This window comes from Uranotaenia lowii, chromosome 1 (assembly GCF_029784155.1).
Source record: "Uranotaenia lowii strain MFRU-FL chromosome 1, ASM2978415v1, whole genome shotgun sequence".
NCBI lineage: Eukaryota > Metazoa > Arthropoda > Insecta > Diptera > Culicidae > Uranotaenia > Uranotaenia lowii.
Genome location: NC_073691.1, coordinates 29,887,567 through 29,913,499, shown reverse-complemented (window position 1 = coordinate 29,913,499; position 25,933 = coordinate 29,887,567). Strand labels below are relative to the sequence as shown.

The 25,933-nt window shown below is 34.2% G+C and overlaps 2 protein-coding genes across 3 annotated transcripts in view; one reads left to right on the top strand and one right to left on the bottom strand.

The window, feature by feature from the left end:
* The window catches only part of LOC129738982 (neutral ceramidase), an 80,137-nt gene extending 64,481 nt beyond the window's left edge, over positions 1–15,656 (top strand). For both annotated transcript variants that reach the window (XM_055730333.1, XM_055730334.1), the window contains exons 2-5: positions 3,334–3,754; positions 13,185–14,042; positions 14,105–15,033; positions 15,100–15,656. In XM_055730333.1, coding sequence (XP_055586308.1) covers positions 3,548–3,754; positions 13,185–14,042; positions 14,105–15,033; positions 15,100–15,277 — 2,172 coding nt within the window. In that variant the 5' untranslated portion in view covers positions 3,334–3,547 and the 3' untranslated portion in view covers positions 15,278–15,656. The remainder of the gene's footprint in view (positions 1–3,333; positions 3,755–13,184; positions 14,043–14,104; positions 15,034–15,099) is intronic.
* An 8,178-nt stretch (positions 15,657–23,834) lies between these two features.
* LOC129738553 (protein lozenge) overlaps positions 23,835–25,933 on the bottom strand; it is a 119,856-nt gene continuing 117,757 nt past the window's right edge. Inside the window, exons 6-7 of the mRNA XM_055729771.1 lie at positions 24,985–25,140; positions 23,835–24,877 (exon numbers count right to left, since the gene is read on the bottom strand). Of these exons, the coding sequence (XP_055585746.1) occupies positions 24,255–24,877; positions 24,985–25,140 (779 nt within the window). The 3' untranslated portion in view covers positions 23,835–24,254. The remainder of the gene's footprint in view (positions 24,878–24,984; positions 25,141–25,933) is intronic.

Sequence of the window (25,933 nt, the reverse complement as noted above, 5' to 3'; positions counted from 1 at the left end):
GGTTATTCACATAGAAGGTGCTCCGATGTTTCCTTCTCAGCCTGACAATAACGACAAATATCAAATTGACTTCTTCCCATTAGTTTTAGATGATATCGACATTCACAGTGTCCTGCAAACAAACCTGTAAATATTTTTAAATCTGTTTTTTTATAAAGTTAGAATCTTTTTCGATTTGTAAATATTTGGAACGATCATTTGCTTCGATTGTTTTGCTCCTTCAATGTTTTTCCAGTTTCTTTCAAACATGCTTGTTTCTAAATTTCTTATTTCTATTTTTAAAAAGCAACGAGACATGCTGCAAAAAGATTCGGGAGCTAAGAACGGAATTGAGCCTTGTCTAGCTAGCATGTCAGCTTTTCCGTTGCCTCCAATTCCGCAATACCCTGGCACCCAATATAGAGTAACTGAATTTTTCTGTGCAAGTTTTTCAAGGGCCTCAATACATTCCCATACCAGTTTTGATGTACATTAAAGTGATTTTAATGATTTAAGTGCAGCTTGGCTGTCTGAAAAAATTGCAATATTTGCATGTTTGTGTTTTCTTTTTAAACATTGGTTTGTGCATTCTAGAATAGCGTAGTTTTCGGCATGGAAAACTTTAACCCACTTTCCCATTGATTCAATATATTTAGGCCGAAACCTGTAACCCCTGCGCCAGCTTTATTGTCCATTATGGATCCATCTGTATAGAATAATAATGATCCCGATCAGACCTCGGGGCCACCCGAGCTCCATGTAATTCGATCTGGCTCTAGAATATTGAAAGAATGTTTGAAAATGAGTTTTGCCAAAAAAAAGGTTCTTCGTCTACCTTTATAAATGCAATTAGAGAAGAAGTTCTTGATTTGACTTTATGCAGTCCATTATTGACAGAAAATATTGAGAATCGGACTGTTTCTGACGAAATATCACTATCCGATCAAAATCAATTGGAACTGTTTAGGGATTCACGGAAAACAAAATAGGACCAATACTTCTCGAATTGATCTCAGGCTGAATCTCACGTTATGAGTGATATCCGAACATGTCAAGATTTAGAAGCGCCAGCAAATCACTTGTCAGACAAAACTGCAACAGCCTTTGAGGTAAGTTGTCTAATTAGACTACGCTGTGCACGCTGGAATGTTCTGCGGCGGAACAAAAAATTAGAAAAACTGCGGAAAATGCACGGAAACTTTTTAATAAAGCTAAATTTACATCTCAGTTGGATATCTAACGAAAGCTTACCATAGACGGAATAGCTATTAATTTCATCATCATTTCTTCATTCCTGGAAACGTATACCTACCAGTGGAATGGATGGAATCGCAAAATTGATTCTACAGTTCATCAAACTTACATTCCTTGTAACAAGTTACATATATGAACAATGAACCAATGAACCGTAGGTTTGAAGTAATTTTTCATGTACTACCTCATCGATCACTCAGATACTCGATGATGAATAATTTATATTCTCAAAAAAAAGCAATAAACAATTCTTATCACGAGTGAATCTGCACCGGGAAATGTCAACGGTACTTATCAAGATAGATCAAATTGTCACCCGGCTAGTCCGTGTCTGTAGAAGTTCTCATATGACAACTGCTATCGATGCAAATGATCGAAACGTTTGCGTGACTGGCATCCGTAAACCGGAAGTACTTACTGTTTGAACATTATACTGTTGTAACCGGATCACCCAGAACAAGATCAACAATCACTTACTGGTTAAGAACTTGAAGAAAAGATTCCCTCGGGGTTTTCGGCTGCTTGTTATGTTGATAAACATATCACGCCTCGGTGAGGTGGGGTCCAAATGTTTGCACCTTCATAGTATCTTAAGAGAGTGCCCAGATAAGGAAATCAAGAACATTTATACGAAACACGTGCCACCAGATGAACCGGTGGCGTCCGGCGGGGCGTCGCGTTTTTTGAATAACGCGGGTGCATATCGCAAAATGATGTTGCTGATTTCCATATATGCATGCATAAGAAAACAGGTAACGGGTTTGCGCAACTTTTCAAGGTGAGCTGCCGCAGTCTGCAGATTGTCTTTCGTGGTTTGTTTGGCTGTTTTGTTATTAAATCCTCACCTGAACGATCTTGCTATTTAGCTTAAATGGGATGTGCTTCCGGATTCTTTTTTTTATATTTTTGAAAAAAAAAAAAATACATAACATTAGTATGTATCAATATTTTAGTATCCTGCTGTATATTGTTACTTCTTTCGAATTGTTGACTGACTAACTGGACAAAAGTTTATATTTTTTCAGATCAGATTTCAGCAAAGATACTTTTTGTCATTTTTGTCACTTCCGTTATTTTTTCGCCATTTTTCGTAATTTTTTGTCATTTTTGTAATTTTTGTGATTTTCGTCATTTTTTTTTTATTATTTTTGTGATTTTCGTCATTTTTTTTATAATTTTTGTCATTTTCGTCATTTTTTTGTTTATTTTCGTAATTTTTTTTTTGTCATTTATGTCATTTTTGCCATTTTTGTCATTTTTGCCATTTTTGACATTTTTGTCATTTTTGGCATTTTTGTCATTTTTGTCATTTTTGTAACTTTTGTCATTTTTGTCATTTTTGTCATTTTTGTCATTTTTGTCATTTTTGTTATTTTTGTCATTTTTGTCATTTTTGTCATTTTTTGTCATTTTTGTCACTTTTGTCATTTTTTGTCATTTTTGTCTTTTTTGTTATTTGTGTCAATATGGTCATTTTTGTCATTTTAGTCATTTGTGTCAATATGGCCATTTTTGTCATTTTTGTAATTTTTGTCATTTTTGTCATTTTTGTCATTTTTGTCAATTTTGTCATTTTTGATTTTTTTTTTAGTTATTTTTGCCTTTTTTGTCATTTTTGACATTTTTGTAACTCTTGTAATTTTTGCCATTTTTGTCATTTTTGTCATTTTTGTCATTTTTGTCATTTTTGTCATTTTTGTCATTTTTGTCATTTTTGTAGTTTTTGTCATTTTTGTCATTTTTGTCATTTTTCTCATTTTTAATTTTTATCATTTTTGTCATTTTTGTCATTTTTTTATTCATTTTCAAAGATTTTTGCAATCTTTTGTTAAATATCGTATTGATGAGAAATTCTGCTCGATAATCTCAACAAAGATGAACTGAGAATGGTTTTATGTAAGAATGATATTTCCCATGACTCGTTTCAAAGGGTCAAAATACCTCATATCCAATCAGTTCCATCTCATCGATGTAATTAGTTAGATCAAATTCAAACTACACACCCACTACCTAGTACCAACTTATCTGCTACAGACAAAGCTTAATATTCACCTTCCACGCTACATATTTCCTCTCCGTTCTGTTCTGTTCCATTTACAGATTCCGACCTCGACCTGCCAGGAGAATGTCATTGTGATTTAAGCCAGTGACGAGAACGGAAGAGTTTCCATTTTATTTTTTTGTATCATCAATTTGATTTGTGTTACTGCTACTGTTTGACGATATTCCGTCACAAAATCGCCGGCTACACCAAATTTGGAACCATTTCGTGCCCGCGCCATCTTCAAGACACACCGGAGACGCTGCCAGGAGAATGCTAAGTAGGACGCCGAGGCACCGGACAGGGAGAATATGTTACGATGCGTACCTCGCGAGGAGTTCGACGTTGCCCCTGGGACTACTGATTAGCTGGATTCTGGTGCTGGCCACGATCATGACGTCAAGCGGCAGCATGGCCACGGCCTACCGGGTCGGGGTTGGACGAGCCGACTGTACCGGACCACCGGTGGAGATCACCTTTGTGAGTATACTTTAGGCCAAAAATCCATTCATATTTTTTAGAAGTCCACTCTTTCCACTTTTTTTATCAATATAGGCTCGGGAAATGTAAAAATAGCTATTATGCTATTAAAACCCTCGAAAACATAAAAACTTCGACTGAGAAAAAATTTCTTAAATTTTTCATGTAAAGCAATTTTCCAAAAATTATTTAAAAAAAAATCTGAAGATAAAAATAAAAAAAAAAGTGTCCCACGTATCCCACGTAAAGGGTGATTCGGTCAAAATTTGGTCAAGGGAAAACGCGTGTAAATCGGTAAAATCGTTTATTTAAAAAATCAAATTAAATTTCTTTTTGAAGTTTAATTAGTATAAAATTCAGTAAAAATATTTAACTAGGCTTCCGCATTTCCAAATCCGAATTGCCGGACCTCACGCTTAACCGCTGTCATCAGATTTTGTACAGCCACCTTGTCCACCTTCTTCGCCGCAGAAAGCCAGTTTGCCTTGAACTGCTGCTCGTCCTTAGCAGTTTTTTGGTCTTCTTTAGGTTCCACTTGACAATAGCCCAGTATTTCTCAATTGGGCGGAGCTCTGGCGTGTTGGGAGGGTTCTTGTCCTTGGGAACCACCTGTTGGAACCGTTGTTGGCGGCGTACCACTCCATGGCCTTTTTACCGTAATGGCAAGATGCCAAATCCGGCCAAAACAGTACGGAACAACCGTGTTTCTGCAGGAGAGGCAGCAGACGTTTATTCAAACACTCTTTCACGTAAATTTCTTGGTTGACAGTCCCGGAAGCTATGAAAATGCTGCTTTTCAAACCACAGGTACAGATGGCTTGCCAAACCAGACATTTCTTCGCGAACTTTGACAGTTTCATGTGCTTGAAAATATCTGCTACTTTTCCCCTTCCTTTTGCCGTATAAAACTCCTGTCCCGGAAGCTGCTTGTAGTCGGCTTTGACGTAGGTTTCGTCGTCCATTACTACGCAGTCAAACTTCGTCAACATCGTCGTGTACAGCCTCCGGGATCGCGCTTTGGCTGTCGTCGTATTTTGTTTATCATCGCGATTTGGAGTCACTGCTTTCTTAGGTCGATAGTCCGGCTCGTTTTTTGGCTCGATGCACGGTTGTAGACGAAACACCCAGCTTATTTGCAGCATCTCGGAGAGAGAGGTTAGGGTATCGCTTGAAACTACCGGCAACTCTTTTTGTCGTCTCAGCGGCTTCCGGTTTTCGATTTCCCCCCGATTCAGACTTCTTGGCTGTCGACAAACGTTCTTCAAACACTTTAATTAAATTTTTAACGGTTGATTTGGCAACTTTGCGTGCAAGTAGTTCGGATTTTTGCGATGCGCGAGCAAAATTTTGATACGCTGCTCTTCTTCCTTGGACGGCATTTTGACAACTGAAGAGTGAATCCCAAAATCAAAATAGGAGTAACATTCTACACACACACACTTTCAAAATGAGGGGTGTTCAGGGTTTTTAAATGCAAAACTGAAAGAAATACGTCGAGTTGATATTGACCAAATTTAGACCGTATCACCCTTTACAAACGTAACTCTCTTAAATCCTACGTTTAATTCCTATGACTGGACTTTTTGCGACCAGATAGATGATCCTGACCTTGTTCTTCAATTTTTAAACAGGTGTATTCTTGAACTTTTTGATGCATTCGTATCTTTAAAAAAGTTTTTCCGAGGTAAAATCCCTGGTTTCAATCAAGATATTCAAAACACTATTAGAATTCGAGATGTTGCTTATCGATGTTGGGTTAGCTCTAAACTCCAGGACGACTTTGCTCGATATAAAAGATTACGAAATTTAGTGACAAACAAAATAAAGCATGTCAAAAAAGATACCGTTTCTAATCGTCTGTCAGAAGCCAATTCAAACCAAGAATTATGGAGAAAATTAAAACTGATCCAATTCTAAATCCACGAATAACGAAGTCTTCAACCATTCCAGCGACCAGATCAATGAATACTTTGCCTCTACTTTCCCCCTTCTACTTTTAAACGAAAATTTTTGTTTCACCTTAACTGACACCAATGTTACAATAGTAGGGTAAGTGTTCCTAATGTGGCATGTGTACCTAATGTTAACATACTGTTCGATTTTGCCTGTTTTTGACGTTATTTTTCACTTATCACAATTATCAAAAAAATGATAATGTAAAGGATCATGTGAACTTCCATTTTACAAACAAATTAGCTTTCTAATTCCCAAGATTTTTCGTAAAATCCGGATTGTTTCCAAGTGTGTCCAAATGTAATGGAATTGTTAGCAAATTTCTTAAAAAACACCTGTTTAGAAATAGAAGATTAAAGCTGAATTTGTCAACCGAATTTTTGAAATTTTTTGTCGGATTGTTTTTTATCATGATTTCAGAAATAAGTATGTTAGAACGATGTTTTGTTCGTGTAAAAACTAAAAAAAGCATATGTCCATAATTAGGAACACTATTTTCAATGTGTTCCTAATTATGGACATAGTCAAAGTTTTCCAAACTATATCAAAGTCATAGAATGTATTTGAAATAAATTTGATTGAAAGAATTGTGTTTTAACATAATTTTCAACGATCTGTTAAAATAAACTGTTTTGAGCAAATAAAACATGACTTTTTTTAACTTCAGTATATCTCAAAGCTTAAAATGTTGAAAAAATATTTTTGCCAGGTTGTAAGGAACGCACCTTTCGCGACAGAGAAGGAAACCATCAAGTTACAGAGAGCTTCTTAACGAGAACAGAATCGAAAGGAAAAATTTAAAAAAAATCTCAATAAATTATGTTGTATACCGTCTTTTGGGGCATCATGCAACACTTTTCAACTTCAATTGCTTCTTAAACCCTAATGGCCACTGATAATCCTACCGTTTGTACATAAAAAGTTTTAAGGTTAATGGGACATCAAATTAACGTAGTCAGAAAAATAATTGGTTTCACCAGTTATTTTTAAATTTTCATAACATGCGATTTTCACCTTACTAAGAAAAAGGGGTATCTAAGTTGCAAAAACCTTTGTTCTTTATGAAAAATCAAACAAAAAATTTTGAAAAGTGTTAACATATTTGTGATGTCGTTACGCATAAAGCACGATCTGCAGTTATTTAAGATTTTGATAGAATTAAAGTTTATATATTTTCTTTTAAAAGAATGCAGAAGGGTGCTGATGCATTTAGGGATAAATAATACTACAAAAATCTTACATCCTATTCTAGCATATGGAAACAAGATTTAAACTGTGAATCATTGATTTGCATGTCGATGCATTTTAGCCCAGAATGGTAACGGAATTTTAAAAATATTTATTTTAAAAAATTAAATGATTGTTCGAAAAATATTCATACACCAACAGTGTTGATGTAGGATAATAAGTTCCATATAAAATTTGAAGGTAATATCACTAAGTCCATCTGTCCCATTGTGTAAAGTTTTACACGGCATCAAAGATGTAAAAATTTCGATGTTTCGAATTTTCTATGAGATTCAAAAACTTCATAAAACTCTCTCGCGTCGTGAGAAACTATGGCATCATCGTTTTTTTTATCATTAAATGATAATTTTAATCAATTATATCAAAATAAAAGTTAAACAAGTGTTGTGGTACCCAAATGTTGTATCTAACAATGCTGTTGCATGATGCTCTGTTCAACTGAACTTATTTGTATCCATTACAATGAATTTTCTACTTTTTGAAATATAATAAATGTATCCATTGGAAATGCTAAAGTTTGAATTTAAATGAGCTCAATATTCACTATTTTCTTCAAAATTAGCGTAAAGGAATATTATGTAGGATTTAAATAGTTCTTATTTCCCTATTCATATTCCAAAAACGTTGTTATATTTATAAAAAGGTGAGTTTTAAGATTTTTCTTTTTAAAGTATTAAAAAAACAGACCCATATGCAAAATCAGGAACAAAAAGTGTAATATTTGGGTACGCGGATACATTTTTCCTCATATGTTAACATTAGGAACACCCATATGTTAACATTAGGAACAATTAGTGCCATATTAGGAACATCGACACACTTTATAAAACATGATATTTTTCGAAAATTAAGGCTTGAAATGATTTTTTCAAACCAAAACAGAGTTCAGAAAAAATTTGGAATTTAGTTACCAAAAAATTGTATATCTAAGTATTAAAGATTCGGCGCAATAATATCAAATCTAAAAACCTCTGACAAAATATAGCGAAATTAGGCTCATTTACCCTAGGTAGCAAACAATTCAATAAACTCGAATACTGTTGGTTCAGATGGAATTCCAATTATATTTTTGAATTTTCTTTTACCATCTTTGTCATATCCTTTATGTAAGCTTAAACAAAAACAAAAAAAACAAATATTTATACTAACATAAGGTCAAGTAAATTTACAACAGCTTGGAAAATAAGAAAAATACTACCTATAAAGAAGTAATTTAATAGCAAAGTCCTCTCTAACCATCGTTCAATAAGCATTCTATGCATTCTTTCTAACGTTTTCGAGCGTATGATAAAATAGTAAATTCAATCATTTTTAAAACCCTGAATCTTCACAGTGATTTTTCAGATCTAAACACAGTATAACTACAGTTTTGGCCAAAGTCCTCGATGATATTGACAGTGCCGTTGCAACTGTCAGTGTTGCTGACAATAGATTTTTCGAAAGCATTTGATAGAGTTTCGCATGTAAAACTTCTCAAAAAACTGTCGCACCAATTTTCGTTTTTAAGAAGTCCCGATCAGGAGGGAAAAACTAAATTATATCAAGATGAGATATTTTGATACTAATTTGTTCCTATCTAAATGAGTTACTATTCAGTACTCGTAGGATGTTAAAATATCTCAAATTATATCAAAAAATTTCTGCGGTCATAGCTAAATTAAATCAATTTTAGATATGCTCCTTTCAAGATTATATCTCGTTCAGATAGCATAGTTTGATATTGGACAGAACAAATTATATCAAAATTATAACTTATCAAGATATGAGTGCTTCGAGAAAATTTTCTAGTGGAAGGTCAAAAAACCACATTATTTGATAAAACCATGCCCCATTTTTGGTTTCCCAAAAATTTGATTCAATTATATGAATCTGTTGAGCGAAACTCGTTAATGTAAGGTTTGAGCCACATGGTGGTGTATTGACATTTCACTATAAATTTTTCTCGAAGCACTCATATCTTGATAAGTTATGATTTTGATAGGTTTTGTTCTGTCCAATATCAAACTATGCTATCTGAATGAGATATAATCTTGAAAGGAGCATATCTAAAATTCATATAATTTAGCTATGATCGCATAGATTTTTTTTATATCATTTGAGATATTTTAACATTCCACGAGCACTAAATAATAACTGATTCAGATAGGAAAAAATAAGTATCAAAATATCTCATCTTGATATATTTAAGTTTTTCCCTCCTGATCGGGAGATCATCACTGGTGCTTTTTAAGTTTTATTGTAATTATTAATGGCAGTTCAATCACCGATAAAATTTAAAGATAGAATAACAAATTATAGCGAAAAAATTACAATGGATAAAGTAAAAGAGGAAAATGTGAAGCTGATGAACACAACCCTTCTTAATGAATTCTGGTTGTAAGATGCAAACTTTTAAAATCCTTTTCTTGAAATGAATTTCAAAATCCTAAAAGTTATTTCCAGATTTACCAATTAAAAAAATCAAATAAAAATGGTGTTGTTCAGAATGTTTAGGATAAATCTTTTTTTGCAATATTGGCATATGAACGTTTTGGCATTTTTTTCTAGCTATTTTTTTGTGAGCACTGATTTTCTACCAGCCATATTTTCCAATAAGTTTGCTTTTGAGTGACTCGTTCATATCTCATGGAAAATGTCTATTCTCTTTTCAATTTTTAATTACATAACAAAAATACATAATAATCATTAGCATACGAACATGCGTTGGCAAATAACATTATACTCCATATTTATGATTGCATAAATTTTTTTAGCGCGTATCCGGCCGGACAAATCCGGGCTATTTTATTTAAAAACCTGACAAAATCTGGGCATTTAATATCAAAGTTGGGGACCAATAGTCCGGCAATATCCGCGGGTGAATTTTGTCAAAACCCAGAAATTACTGAACGAAAAAAAATGAAAACAAATTTCATCAAAATTCATCGACATATTTTAAATTGTATTTTTCGCTTCCAAAAACCCTTTCTTGATTATCTCTTGCTCAATCAATTTCACTTTGGAGGCATAAAATTTACAACACAATTTGTTTTTTTGGGGCCGGTCAGGATTGTTCCCAAATTTTGCATTGAATATCCGCGCAAACCCGGAAGAAATCAGGCAATCTGGCAACCTTATCTTTCCGAGCTGAATTATAGCGGAACATGAGTTGTTTCTTTTTTATTCAACACACGGTCATTTTTTTTGAAAGTCCTTTCTCCATTTTTCAACTTTATCAAATCTCCTAATTTCGCTTAAGTTGAAACTTATATCTTTTGTTTAAAGTTTAATTTTTGGTATGGATAGTAGAGTGTCCATTTTCAGGCCATTTTTTTTATCCCGGGAATCGGCAAATCTGGCGGCCTATTTTCCGGGAATTCACTTGTAAAATATACGCACTTCGATTGAAATATATGTAGCTTATCGAACCTTGCCTGCATACAAGCCAAAAATTTGTTCAAAATGTACTCTTCGTAATGTTTGTTTAACTTTTTCTTTATCAAATAAATCAAACTGTTTTCAACAATGATAAATTAAAAACAATCGAATGAACTATAATATAACCTGAACAGGTCAAATGAAGAACTCATTCATACAATTATTGGTAAGTAAAAATCATTATCTTTTTATTTGTTTGGCTTTCAAAGCCAGAGGGAAACAAGAGCTGATATGTTACTTTCGATAAAACACAATCTGCCTACGTGCTGCGCGATTTTTCATATATTTTTCGAAGGGTTATTGTTTTTCGTACAATGGAAACTACATGGGAATACATATAATCTTTTGAAATTTATCTATTCGAACAAAAAAATGCACCAAATTACTGCAAAATTTCTACTGCTACTGAAATTTGCATATTCTCAATGAGTTTTGTATGACTTCATTTTCAAAAAAAACAATAAGTATGGTTCCGGAGGCTATCAGGCTTTTCCAGGGAAATCATTTCATATATGTCGGGAATTCCGGGAACTGGACTATGATTCCCGGGAATTGGGAATTCCCGAATTTCCGAGAAATCTCGGGATGGACACTCTAATGTATAGTTTGGTGACTGTTCGAAGGAAATTTGCTTTACATATTGATCAGCTTCCCCAGCTGGTAATTTAACACATGGTTAAGTGGATATATCAGCCTTATATCAATAATTCAGTAATTTGAAGTATGAAGGTCTAAAGATTAGATTTTGAAGTGGATGAAAGACTACAACATCCCATTTTCAATATTTGTAAAAAAAAATATTGAAAAACATCACAATTTAGATATTTTGAAATGAAAATTCGTAAATGCAACTTGTAACATGAACTTAAGAATCAATCTACAAAACAAAAAAAAAAGAGTGCACACTACGGAAAAACTGCAATCTTTTGTTTTGTGAATTACTTTTGAATTCATGAATGGAAATTGATGAAAATTTAAGTGAAACTACCTCAAATTTTGGTGATGTTCTTATTATTTGTTTTTGAGATAGCGTCTAATAAAGAAGATTTTCGACTTTAATTTTGCCACACGGGTGCCGTCTTTAAAACATACTATGAACCACCCTTTAATAAAATCAAGGCTATTTTTTATTACGTTCTCTGTTTCCTGAAGCTTGACCTTCAAATTAACATTAACCAATTTATTTGGTCGAAGTTATAACAAATTTAGCCGATTTTTCTCCTTCGGCACAAAACAACATAATCGACTTGTTATCACTTCAACACAGTTGTTGCGTAATGGCAAGATTCCAGATCCAACTAAAACATTATATAAACTTCTTGGGACCTATTGAAGTGCTTTTCAGGAAAAACAGTCACAAAATTTTAGGCAGTGTTTCTGTATATTTATCCATTCTTCGTGTCAGTCGTTATGAAACACTGAGTGATTTGCAGTTTCCAAAGATCGTTAGCCTCCTCAAGTACTAGACATCAAATTTTTCAATTTCTAAAAATATCTCTCTTCTAGCCATCCAAATATTTTGCTCACGATTTGACCACCGTATTTTGTTTATTTTATCGGTGGGCAGCTTTTTTGCGTTGTAGAAATAAAGTCAAGCCTGTTTATTAGTCAACTAGACGGACCAGTCAGAAAAATTCATTTTTTTTGTATCTATTGATATTTTCGGATTAAATTTGAAAAAACCTCTCACATCCTTAGTTTCATGGAATCAATCATCTTCACGTTTATTCAAATTATAGCACACTATTGCATCCTCTAGGACTTCTTTTTTTTCCTGTAGGGGAGAGCCCACTGCGACCAGTAGTTGATCTATTGTGGTGTTTACCCCGCGTTACTATATGCTGTCAGGTTCATCTGCACTATTGATTGGAGTGACAGTTGATTGCTGACTAAGCATTTTATCCCAATCGGGTATGATATCAAAGATGTATGATATAACCTTCTTAGGACTGATATGCAACCATATGTCTTGTGCGCTTATTAACTTTGCCCCAAGTACACGCTTTCTCCTATTTAGGAGGGCGCAGAAGTTGCATGGAAGTCTTTTTCGAACCCGCAGAACCGACAGTCATCGTTCAGAATTATGTTTATCCTTTTGAGATGCTGTTTTGTTGGACAATGTCCGGTCGAGAGACCTGTGTAGATAATTAATTCGTGCTTACTTAAGTTCAACATGTTTTTTGAGAGTCGTGCGCTTGGTTCAATGAATCTTTTTGCCTGAGTTGCTCCCTCCGCTGTTTTCCAGTTGGAAACAATAGTGGTGCTTTCCCAGTTCTTGAGCTCCATAGTCAAGGCACTTCTCGATACTCCGCAGAAAGGTTCAGGTCCAATCAACAGTCCTCGAGATCCTTCCCTAGCTAGTTGGTCTGCTTCTTCGTTCCCTAGGATACCGCAGTGGCCTGGTACCCAGAATAAAGATGCTCTGTTCCTTATGGCCAGGTTTCTTAGTGCAACTATACACTCCCAAACTAGTTTGGAGTAACATGTGAACGTACTTCTAGGACTTCTTGAACGATTGTCTTTGTAAATTTTGGTCGAATACCTAGTTGATATCCAGCTGAAGACTCTAACCCACTGGGATTTTCCTGGATTTTTCTCGATCCTGCCCAAAAAATTTTATAAATTAACTTCAGTACTGGGCGATATCTTTAAAACCACTTGACAGATTGTCACCAAATTATGTGCTTGGACACATTACATTACTAAGTAGCCTCACTGAAAATGTTATCCATTTCCATCCATGCGTCACTTCATGAATACACTCCAAAGTTGAAAAGAATTCCTTCACTAATTTCTGTTACCCTTTTCACAGATGGGTTACGCCCAGCTATCTCAGCGAGGGTACGGCATCCACCTGCGCCAGTTCGCGCGGAGTTTCATCTTCGAGGAGGGTGGCAAACGGGCTGTATTTGTAAGCGTCGACGCCGGCATGATGGGTCACGCAGTGAAGCGGGATGTCATTGCGGTGCTGCAGAAGAAATACGGAGATACTTATACACTGGACAATGTTGCTATTAGTGGATCGCATACGCATTCTACCCCTGGAGGGTTCTTGATGTACTTGCTGTACGACATGACCTCGTTGGGATTCGTCTCGGAGACGTTTAATGCTCTGGTTCGGGGAATTGCTCAGAGTATCATTAGAGCGCACAACAGCATGGTGGATGCAAAGGTCTACGTATCGGAGATTGACGTTTTGGAGGCAAGCATCAACAGGAGTCCGAGTGCTTATGATAATAATCCGGCTGAAGAGAGGACCCAGTACAATGACAATGTGGATAGGAAACTTGTTCAACTGAGGGTAGTGAACAAGAGGAACGAAGTTTTCGGAGCGATCAATTGGTACGCAGTCCATCCGACGTCCATGAACAATACCAACAGGTTTGTGTCGAGTGATAACGTTGGTTATGCTTCGGTTTTGCTGGAACAGGAACGTAACAAGGGTAGCTTGGTGGGGAAGGGTGAGTTTGTGGGAGTGTTTGCTTCCAGTAATCTGGGGGATGTTTCGCCGAACATAATGGGACCGAAGTGTGAGAAGACTGGGCTACCGTGTGATCTGTTGACTTCGTCCTGTCCGGCGGGTGCTGGGGCTTGTTTTGCTTCCGGACCCGGACGAGATATGTACGAGAGTACCAAGATCATCGCTACGAGGTTGTATGGAGCTGCTGCGGTAGGTTTCCAATAAATTGAGTCTTCGAGCACCATGTTAACTTAAAATCTTTTCTTTTTTAGACTCTCTTGAACAAGGCCGGAGGCCGTGAAGTCACCGGACCGGTGAACTTCGTGCATCAGTTTGTGGATATGACCCGAGCCGAGGTCAACTACTTTAACCCGAAAACAAGAACCGGTGAACTAGTTCGAGGTTGTTTACCGGCAATGGGATACAGCTTTGCGGCTGGAACTACCGATGGCCCTGGAGCGTTCGACTTCCAGCAGGGTACAGTCACGGATAATGCTCTATGGAATGCGGTCAGGGATCTGCTAGCTGAACCGACTGCCGATGACAAAGAGTGTCAAGCTCCTAAGCCAATCCTGTTGGCAACCGGTAGGGCGAAGTTCCCCTACGATTGGCAACCGAAGATCGTTCCGACACAAATCCTTCTTATCGGGGACTTCGCCATCGCTGCTGTTCCCGGAGAGTTCACAACTATGTCCGGTCGAAGGCTAAGGAACGAAATATCTCGAGCTTCGGTAGCTGCCGGAGGAAAGGAACTTCAGGTCGTCGTCGCTGGTCTCTCGAACATGTACACAAGCTACATAACCACCCCGGAAGAATACGAAATTCAACGTTACGAGGGTGCATCGACCCTCTACGGACCTCATACCCTAACGATCTACATTGATCAGTACAAAAGAATGATCGAGGCTGCTGTCAAGAACCAACCTCTAGACTCTGGCCCGTCTCCACCATATCAGGACGACAAACAAATCTCGCTGATGACCGGGGTCATCTTCGATGGTCATCCGATTGGCAAGGACTTCGGATCGGTTAAAGTAGAGCCACTGAATACCTATGAGAGGGGTGACCGGGTTCATGCGACCTTCGTCAGTGGAAACCCTCGAAACAATCTGATGCACGACAAGACCTACTTTACGGTGGAACAGAAACAGGTCGACGGCAATTGGACAGTGATTGCCACCGATGCCAATTGGGAAACTAAGTACTTTCTTAATCAATTTATTCAACTATAAAAAAAACTAACTTTTTTTTATCAATTTAAAAACAGATTCAAATGGGAACGGCAATCGACAATCCTAGGGCTGAGCGATACCGAGTTCACATGGGAAATTGGACAGGACGTTAAGAAGGGAACCTATCGGATCCGGCACTTTGGTTACTATCGGTACATTTTGGGTGGCGTCTACCCTTACACAGGATCAACGAAGACTTTTATCGTAGAATAAGTTTGTTTCTTACATTTAGAAAGTTTCTCCTGAACTTGAACTTACACTTTAGTTCGTTTTGTTAATAATTTCCATTTCCAAATGTGACATGTAGAGTATCGTGCCTGTGATAGGAAAGGCAGTGTAATTGTGCTGCAGCTTCGCAGTAAGAAAAGGGTTCGTGAGTTGTCATCGAACAACTGCGAATATCATGTGTTTAGATTTTCTCGTTGACTGACTTAAATATTACTTTTTTTTAAAACTGCAAAATGAAAAATCAAACATCAGTCAACAACAAATTGGAACCAAAAATCCTAGTCAATAATTGCTACGTAGGCTTAGAACCGTGAACGACTTTGTTGTAGATTTCATTGAAAATAAAATAAAATTATAGTTTAAATTGTTTTGTGTGAATTTTTTTTTTATCGTAAAGAAAGTCTATCTGGTTTGTACAATTTGGCAATAGCAGATGCTTCGTAGGTTTGAAAATCAAATTTTATAGTAGGGTCAGAGTTTCTATGAATGAATGCATAACTCAAACATATCACGCATTTAAATATCCCAAAAGAGAGAAAATAACTGACGTAGAAGGTTATTTTTGTTTTCACTTTTGCTATCAATAATATTTTATTTTATTTTATTTTTTGTTTCGGTTATAGTCGTTTTACCATCTTTATGGCATTCGCGACTTTATCAACGTTACAGTTGGCGGATCGTTATTGAAAAACTTATCCGGTACAACTGTGTTCGATGTTTACTCTTGGGCTCGAACTTAATAATATTTTATGGAAAAGAGTTTAGATTCTAACACTAGTTTACAAAATCAAAGAAAAATCGTGAACTTTTTTAACCGACCAATATTCTTAATCTGAAATGTGGGCGCGGAATCGGAAAATGAAATTTAAAAAAAATCGCAGTAGAACAGTTTTTGAGCTATTCTCCAAATGTGAAAATTCGGAAAAATAAAAAAAAGTAATTGTACTTATATTCAAATATCTCGGACTACATAACAGTAATTTGAAATCCCTTTTTTGCATATTAATGGTGAATATATTTTCTATCGATCATCCAAACAACTATAACTTTTTTATTTCGCTTCCAACCGTGTTACAGTCTTCGAGTGAAATATTTGTCTCAATGTAGGCTTTAAGAAAATGAACCATAAAAACAATCGGCAAGTGAAAAAAAGTTATTGATGGAAAACCAGTATTTTTTGTTCCTCCCGGGCAAAATACCTTAAAATCCTATTCACGTTTGAGACTCAAGAAACCCCTCCCTATGGTCAGATCTTTCTGAAATTTGGCATGTGACCTTTTGGTAAGCTAATAAATAATTTTGACTTGGAGCGAGTGAGATTTACCATGTTTAATTCTTCCTATACTGTGATAAGTGTACTGTGGTTCGTTAAATTATTAAAAAATGCAAAAATTACTGTTATGGTAAAGGAGCCATAACTTCTTCAATTTTCAACCCATTTTGAAAAAAAAAAACCACTTGAAATCTTAGTTTTGAATTGCCATTTAAGGGCAATAGATTTTGTTTAATGTTTTCATCGAGTCTTTAACTTTCGCTGAAACAAAATTTTCTCAAAAAAAAACGTTTTTCATAATTTTTTCTATCATAAAGTCATTAATATCAACAATACTGTTGATCATACGCAAAAATAGTTTTTGGATGATCGATAGAAGATTTGTTCACCTTTAATATGCAAAAATGGATTTCGAATTACTTTTATGCAGTCTGAGATATTTTAATCTACAAGTTACTGTTTAAATTTTTCCGAATTTCATATTTGGAGCTTAACTCAAAAACTGTTCTACAAAGTTTTTTTCAATATCATTTTCGGATTCAGCCCCCTTTTTCATATTTAAAATGACCTTCAGTCTACAAAGTTCAAAACTGCTGTAAGCTAGTGTAATCGTTGTTCACAACATTGATCTAAAACTAACTATCTGGTAGAGAAAAATGGGTTATATTGGTAAAAATCTTTGCAAAAAAGTTTAATTTCCAAAACTTTTCATTTTATTAGGTATATTTTTTTTATTTTATTTTATATTATAATTTTAAAAAAACTTCTCTTCGACTAACTGATACTTTAACACTTAGTCTTTTTTCAATTATTTCATTTCAATTTATTTATTTTCAATTTGAAAACTTCATAGCCAAAGGGGTACCTATAATTGAAAAAATGATCGATTTTGAGATATTTTTGATGATTCTTTCAGAGTTTTTTTTTATTTGATTACCATACCTTTAAGTTTGATTTGACTTAGCTAAGGTACTTAGTGTTTATTTACAATTAAAAATATTTGTAATGTAAGCGAGCAATTTTGTAAAGTTTGATTAAAAAAGTTTAAAATTGATTTACACGTTTTCACATTTACTCGAATAGGTACATGTTGCTCTTATGAGAAAATATTGTACCTGTATTTATTTTGATAAATTTTACATAGCATTAAGTTTACTGTTATATTGTATGTTTTCAATAATTGGGCAGAGATATTTTTTTAAGGGACTTGATTCAACTTCCGATCAACCGTCGATTATAACCATATAACCATATAACTAAACTGTTATACAAATTCTGAGCATAACTTTAGGCGTTTACTTTTGGGTAGTTCACGTGGAGTTGAGCGTGACCGCATTGCCTTTTAAGTATTCGGAAGCGACGAAATTTAAATTTTAATTCAAATTTCAACTTTTTTTTTAAATTAACTGAAATTTATAGCAGCTAGCTTAAGGAGATCATTTCAAGTTCAAACCTCAGGAATGTAAACTTTAGTTACGGCAATCAGTTTTTTTTCGTGGCATTTGATAAAATGAATGTTTAATTTTAACAACCATTCAGAGCTGGATTATTGTAATCATTTTTATTTTCTGATTATAATTCAAGCCATTTAACAGTAAGTTTTTTCGAAAGTTTATTTCATAAATTTTGTTGATTCTGTTTATCTGTGCATGAATTTATGAAATAGGAAATCTTATTTTCGGTTTCAAATTTCCTTGAAATTTCATTAAAATTCCTGGATTTTCGTAGAACTGAAAAATTTAAAATGAAAACTCATGTTAATTTTTCTCACAATTCATAATTACTCGCAGTCATCAAAAAAGGTGACCATTGATTGGATTTTATTGAAAACCTTTATTTTCCATACCTTGGTAACATTTAATAGTTTTTTTTTTCAAAAATTTGCGCAAATTTATGTATGAGTTTTAACCCATTTCAAAAGTTAACCTTGAATCTAATTGATCGTTTCATTTAGCCGCAGCCTGTGGTGTAGAGGATAGCCTTCAAGTCCTCTAAGCCAGCGGGCATGAGATCGAATCCCGGTCACAGCATACATAGTATACTTTCGGTGGGTTGGTGGTTTTAGCATTTGTAAGATGCTAGCCATCATATCCTCGAAAGATGTACGCTGCTTAGAGTAAAAAAAAAAAAGAATCTCTTCGAGGAAACGTCAAGTTTCATTGAGATACTGTATGTGTTTGTGTTCGTTTAAAAAAATATCTCTGAATCAAGAGCTGAAATAATGTATTTTTTTTTTTTTTTGATTCAGCACTCCCAACTCAGTCAAAATAAAGGATGCTTCATTTTTTGATTTTTAATTTACACCAGGCAACAAAACTCAGATTTTTTTTCGAGACTCAAAGGATATAAAAGTGAATTTCGGAAAATTATGGGACGCTGATTCAAAATGTTTTTTTTCTATCACCTCTTTTTATTAAGACAACTTTTGAAAAAGGTAAAAGTTCATTCAATGAATTTTAAACAGTTTTCTGGAAAAAACTTTAGAACATCACAAATATTTTGAAAATAATTTTTGACTAAATAATTAATTTTTCTGAAAATCTTCTCTTATTTTGATTTGGTTCAATGAGATCAATTTGGTTATTTTGATTTGGTTCAATGAGATCAATTAGGTGGTGCTCTTTCCAAATGAACAGTTTTTCACTAGATATTTAAGATTTTTTTTTATCAATTTTTGAAAATTTGTGAAATCACTCCCTGAAAAGAGTTAGCTCTTGGGCCGCGCCTGACTTCATATTATTTCTTTCAATAATATGAAAACGATTGACACAGTAATAATCCCAATTAAAATTTTAAAAAGACTAACAAAACTTTCAAAGCTTACATGGCTTAATTTATTGCAATGATGAATACAAGGCTTCCAAAACTGTAAAAAGTCAAACGACTCATTTTGATCTATATTTTATGGTAACCCGAGCAAGGCCAGGTTAAATCAGGTAGTTTATTATATATGGAATTTAATGTCAAATTGATAAAAAAAACCTTTGCTTAAAAGTGTAAAATTAAGCTATTCATCATCTGAATAGTTCAGTATTAACAAGTCTTTATATCGATTAATTAATTGAAATTTTACCAGTGTATTTATGTTTTGGATCTTCAATGTCAACAGCATTTTAAAAATTTTATAACGTAGGCTCCACAGTATAAATCAGTTTATTTTTATTTTATTATATGCTACTGATTCAAAAGTTATTTATTGCGTCTTAGTTTGACAATTTTCTTTAGGGTTCAAATCTATGTAAAGTGAAGATAATTCATAGTTTTGATACATCTTTAAATGTTTTTGAAATTTCATTTTTGGAAACATAATGAAAATGCAAATTGCTGATGAAAAGCTTGAAAAAAAATATCATTTGAAAGTAAGAACGTTTTCAAGACTAAACGTAACATTATTTATTTTATAATTCATTCTTTTAGAAAATTATGATTAAATAATATCAAACAAAACGAAAACTTCGACAAGTTTAATGTGTAAAAGAAGGTTTAATTAGCTTTTTCCAATTTTTACAAACTCGAGTTTAATTTTAAATGTTTTTTTAACCTCAGATTGAATGACTACCTAGGAAAACATTGTCACTTCATAAACTTCCTGTTTGTTTCTTTACAAAAACACATCAACATTTTCAAAATATCTTTCGAATACCATTATAGTCCTCTCAAATAGAAAAGTTTCTAGTAGGTAGGTACACATATTTATTGGAATTTATTTCAGCTTCCTATCAACCGTCGTTTTATGTCTCACTGAACTGATATACACATTTCAAGCATAACTTTAGGCGTTTATTTCTGGGTAGTTGGCATAAAAGCGTGAATCGAACGTTAAGTCATTGTAAGTATTTTTTAGTTTCCGGATGTTACAAAATTCTTAATCCTTTTGATTTTTTCAATCGAAAATCATATGTCATATATCATATGGAAATGTATTAAAATTTAAATTTTTTAGTAACTTTACGAATTGAAATTTAAATATATATTTAAAGTGGGCTGGAAGAAAACATCTATGTACAGTCCAAAGCTCCATGTAGTTACATGGAGACATTTGATAAATTGAGTAATAAATTAAAATAACCTTTCAAAACAAAGTTTTGCAAACGATGGAGCTATCGTCAGAAAGATATTTTAATAAATAATTTTAATTGACTTGATTTCTTCAGTCTTTTGCTATAAATTTTCAATTTTCATTCAATAGGATATTTTTTCATTATTTTGGTAAGATTAATGAAGATATCCTGTAAAAGTTAATTGACATAATTCGTTTTTAAAAAGCTAGCATTGGTCAGCATATTGAATAGCATCTGTTTGGTTGCCAGAAACTTGCTTCACACCTCGAAATCAAGAAATAGCTAATTCAAATTCATTTACAAGTTTTATCAGTGTTCGGCATCGCTAACTGAAAAGTTAGCAGCACTAATTAGATCGCTAACTCGGTCAAAGTTAGCGATCGTTAATAAAAACCGCTAAATGTGGCGTAAAAGTTATCGATCTTTAATAAAGCGCTAATCGCTCATCGATAGTAGACAGTTTTGAAAAAGATACGCAAAACACAAATTTTGCAGCCTTTTTTTAATATTAATATTGACTAGAAAAGTTGTTCAAGGATATCTAAAGGGGCAGTTTTCGAACTTATTTTGAAATATTTCTGTCCAGTTTTAGGGGCAGTTTTCGAACTTATTTTGAAATATTTCTGTCCAGTTTTAGGGGCAGTTTTCGAACTTATTTTGTAATATTACTGTCCATATCAGTTGTCCAATTTTAGTTTTTTTTGCGTATTTGGTGGAATGTAAAAGAAAAAACATTTGAATCAAAATTTTCAAATTATTCACCTGTTTTTCTTTTTTTTACATCAGTTAATGCAAATATTCTCTTTAGGTAGATGTTTTGTTTTGTCCGAAATAGTTTTTCATATTTTTTGACATTAATACTCAAAAGATTGATTGATTTATTGACTTTTTTTGTTCTGGAAATTTCAATTTTTCACAACTTTTTCATCTCTTTTATATTTAAAGAAGGCTTATGATTTGAATTCAAGTGAAGACAATTCAAAAAGACGCGTTTTCCTATGATTCCAGTCAAAATCGAGATCGACTAGCTTCTGAAATCAATCTATAAGGAAAATTTAAATACCTCATCGGATTCAAAAATTTTAATCTGAATAATGCCGAATTTATTATCTTGGCCAAATTAACACTTCAAAGAGGTAGCGTTCTTCAGTTAGCGGAACTAAAAATTAGCGGAACTTTTTTATCCGCTAGCTGAAGGAAAATTAAGCGAGAAAATAAATTCGCTAACCGAAAGTTAGCGGACTAATTAGCGATTAGCGGATAAGCGTTTTTGTGCCGGACACTGAGTTTTATTCATAATCAATGAACATAAGATTCCAATTCAAAACTCAAGTTAAACAAGAGTTAAAAAAATAACAATTCGATTAGTTACTCCAATACAAATTGCAAGTTGGTGAATTGGACCGATAAATTTCAAATGTCAAGTTTTTTTAAGCTATATCAATGATCGCGTTAAAAAATCCTATAGAATTATGTCTTAAGATATCTTTTTGATTATACCTATTTGAAATTTCGAAGTAATGCGCAAAAGATTAATAAATCAATTTTTCATATCAATCACTTTATACAAATAGAATTATTATTCAAAATTTTAAATTCAGAATTCTGTATATTTATAAGATTTTCAATTTTGAATTGTTTTTAGGAATTTAGAAATAGCAAAACAAACAAAAATTTCAAATTCAAAAGTATGAATATGATATTAATGGCTGCAAATTGGAATATCTGAGAAGAAAAAATAAAACGATTAATTTAGAATTATATTTGAATTATTCAAAAACAAAATAAAAATAAATTTTCAATATGATGCTGAAAACTTTAAAACGCGAGTCTCAAAATTCAAAAATTATTAATTAGCCGCGGTCACAATTAAAATGTGTTCCCATGGCCAAAGAGAAAAATCAGTTTAAAAAATTTCAAATTAAGTTCAAACTAAAAACATTTTACTGGTATCAACACTTAGAAACAAAAATTAAATATAGGACGACCATGAACAATCATGTACAGTACAGATTTGAGCGTGAAATAATTCAGATTGACAAATTTAATCAAATTGAGTTTAAAAAAAATGGTTTTATAATCATTAAAAATATTGAATGTAATTTTAAATATTCATCATTCAATTCAAAGTGTAATAATGTTCCCAAATTCTGTAACCGAAATGAAAAATTAAAAGATTTTGATAAAAACTTATAATCTTAAATTAATTATTCTCAGTTTTAAGAATTTCAAATTAAAAAAATTGTTGTTTTATGATTTTTTTTTTATTTTTAGTTTATCGAGAAATTTAAGTTATAGATTCAAATGTCTTAAAACAGAAAACTTTATGGTTAAAAAATGCATTTGAAGAAACCAGAAAACGTGTCAAAAACGAAATATTAAATTTTAGGTGTTCGAATTACAAAAATCAACAACTCAAACACAAGTTAAGTCTCGTCTAAAAACAAAGAAAATAAATCCCTTCATAAGAAAACACTGATGAAAATTTCATAAGTTTTCAAACCTGAAATTGAAAACATTAACTTTACAAAATATAACTTTGAGAATTTATTTACTAAATATGAATCTAATTCCATTGATAAAAGATAAATTTTATGATTGTCTTCATTTTAAATATGTCTCAATGAACAAATATGTAAAAAAAACATTACAATTTGAATCCTTATTGAGTGATCTATAATGAGGAAACTGAATGTTTACCCCTGTTATTCCGCCTCCGTATAGTTTTTGTAGATGGATCCCACATTTTCATTTTCCACCTGAAATCTGCTTTAAACATTTAATTTATTCTGAACCAGATAGCTCAATGGTTTATTAGAAAATTCAAACCCCTCTTTTATTCATGAAGTTGCATCTTTACATGTTGATTGGATAGAAAGTTTTCAGTTCGGTAACTTGATGTTCAGTTGCATACATTTCGACGTTTTCACCCCTCCCATCATTCGATATGCATCATAGTTGTACGAAAATTTTATAGACAGCAATTTTAAAATTTCACCCAATTTTTCAATTATTTTAAAGTTAAGGTACTTTCTTTCAATTTACTTCATTTTTTAAAAGAGTATTAGGGTTTCTGAGTACACTTCGAAACAATGCTCTGGCATTAAAACCAATTCGAAACCTATCTCAGTTGTTGAAATTGACCCCAAAATGAAAACCACATAAGAGTATCATTTGTACAAATAAGTAATCATTTATTCCATTGAACATTTATCTATGTATGTAGATGTGTAAACACATCGATCAATTTTTACATCAGTAATTCACTACGGAGCTTCCGGGTTACAATTTCTACACCGAAGAAAAGTTGTACGTTACCATATCTTAAGCTAGTTTGTTTTATAATCTGTACGTTTTAGAGATTACACCAAAGAATTTATCTAACAAATCGGGTTTCTTGTATTTGACAAAAAAATCCAATAAATTAAACTAAATTAAGTCTAGTACGATATCCAAAATGGGTAAACAAATTTGAGCTTTTGGTTTCAATTCAAGAAGAAAACACATTTGTCGCGTTTAATTGATACTTTAACATTTAACAATCTCCTATTCTGCGCTTAGCAAAAGTAAAGCTTAAAAATTTAACTCAGTCTAGAACCAAGGACCAGGCTCCTCAGAACTCGTAGCATCAGTAAGGCCGCCACACACTGCTAGGATCCCCACTGACACCGGATTCTTCCCGCACATCCGGATCCTGTTGCTGCTGTTGATGGTGATCTGATCCATGATGATCGGCTCCATGATGTTGTGTTTCGTGACCCAAGGAAAGGGCACTATCGTGGGTTCCAATTCCGATTTCCACCCCTGCGGAGCCGGAACCGGAAGTAATTGAGGACCCCCGCAACGCTCCTCCGCCACCGGCAGCCGAGATCGAATTGATGGTGAACCCATTTTCGGAGCCAAGGTACTGTTCCAGCTTTTCACTTCCGGTTCCGTGGAGGTGCACGTGGATCTGGTTCTGGTTGACGGTGCTGAACATCTGGGGACACAGGACCATGGCCGGAGCTGTCGAAGGGTACTGAGCTTGCGGGGGTGGAGGCAATGGAGGTGGACAGGCCGTGTTGTACTGGTAGGTTCCGTATCCGTTTGCGGCCCACTGGCTGTATGGGCTGTAGGAAGCGTCCAGATCTGCAGTCGTCCCTTTGGCGGACACGTACCCGTGGGTCATGGCGGCTTGGTGCGGGGTGGCACTGGCTGCAGCTGGTGGGAGGCTGTAGTAGTCCTGGTACGTTTGGGCCGTATCTGGAAGTACTGGAGAATGAAATTATTAGTGGTAGGTTAGATCCAGAAAAATGTAAGATTTTTCCTATTTTTACTCTTTTAACTAAGTCGAAATATTTAAAAAAAAGTAGAAGTACCTGAAGGAAGATTATAGTTGGGATGTTCCGCCATCGGACAGGGATCGTAACCACCGTAGGAGGGAGGAGTCGTCTGCAGCGGCGAATAGTTGCTCACATAAGCCGACGACGAGGAGGAATTCAACCCATTTGGCCAGTCGGTCACGTTGCTATAATCTGTGAATGAAAAATGTTGAAACAAATAGTCATTAGCAACGAGCTGTTTGTGTGGTCTTAATTGATCGATTCAGGAGACCCCAGGAGATGGTATCTTACTTCCGAAAAAGACAGGAATTCAACATCGAAAGAAACAAACCTCAGATTAGCGTTTTTCCCCTTGATCGTTCCGCTAATCGGGTTTTAATTTTTGGCGGCTTTTCTGAAGAAAAAAAGAATAGATATTCGTAGGTGGTATAAGGCGGCAAATTTTGATCACCTTATTGGCGGCAAAATAAATATCCCAAAAACGCCAAAGGTGATCCCAAATTATGCAAATCGCAACATAATCGAAACCGTGGTGTGTTATCTCTAAATGACTAGTGTGAACATATAACAAGTCTGAAGCGTCCCATCTTTGGCGAAGAAAGAGTGATCAGTGTTGTTTCTTGATTCACGCGTTTCCGGATTCTTTCTAAGGAGGTTGAACATTAGAATACGTCGGTCAATCGACGAGTGTCAGCTGGCTTTCAAATATGTAGAAGAATTGAGTAATTGCAGATTTGATTGAGTGAGACTCAGCTATTGAATGCTAATTTGTTCTGTAAGAAACCATGACGTTTTGTTGATGTAGACGAGGCCGATGGGAATTCCCTATTACAAATACACGGTTAAAAATTTCGAAATTTCCTTTGCGTTATAAATTTTACATACAAAATCATTCGAAACGTTCTTCGCTTTAAGCATTCTGATAAAAATATCGCACGATTAAATCTCTATAAAGTTGTTTGAAGTAAAACTTTATAGGGAAAAT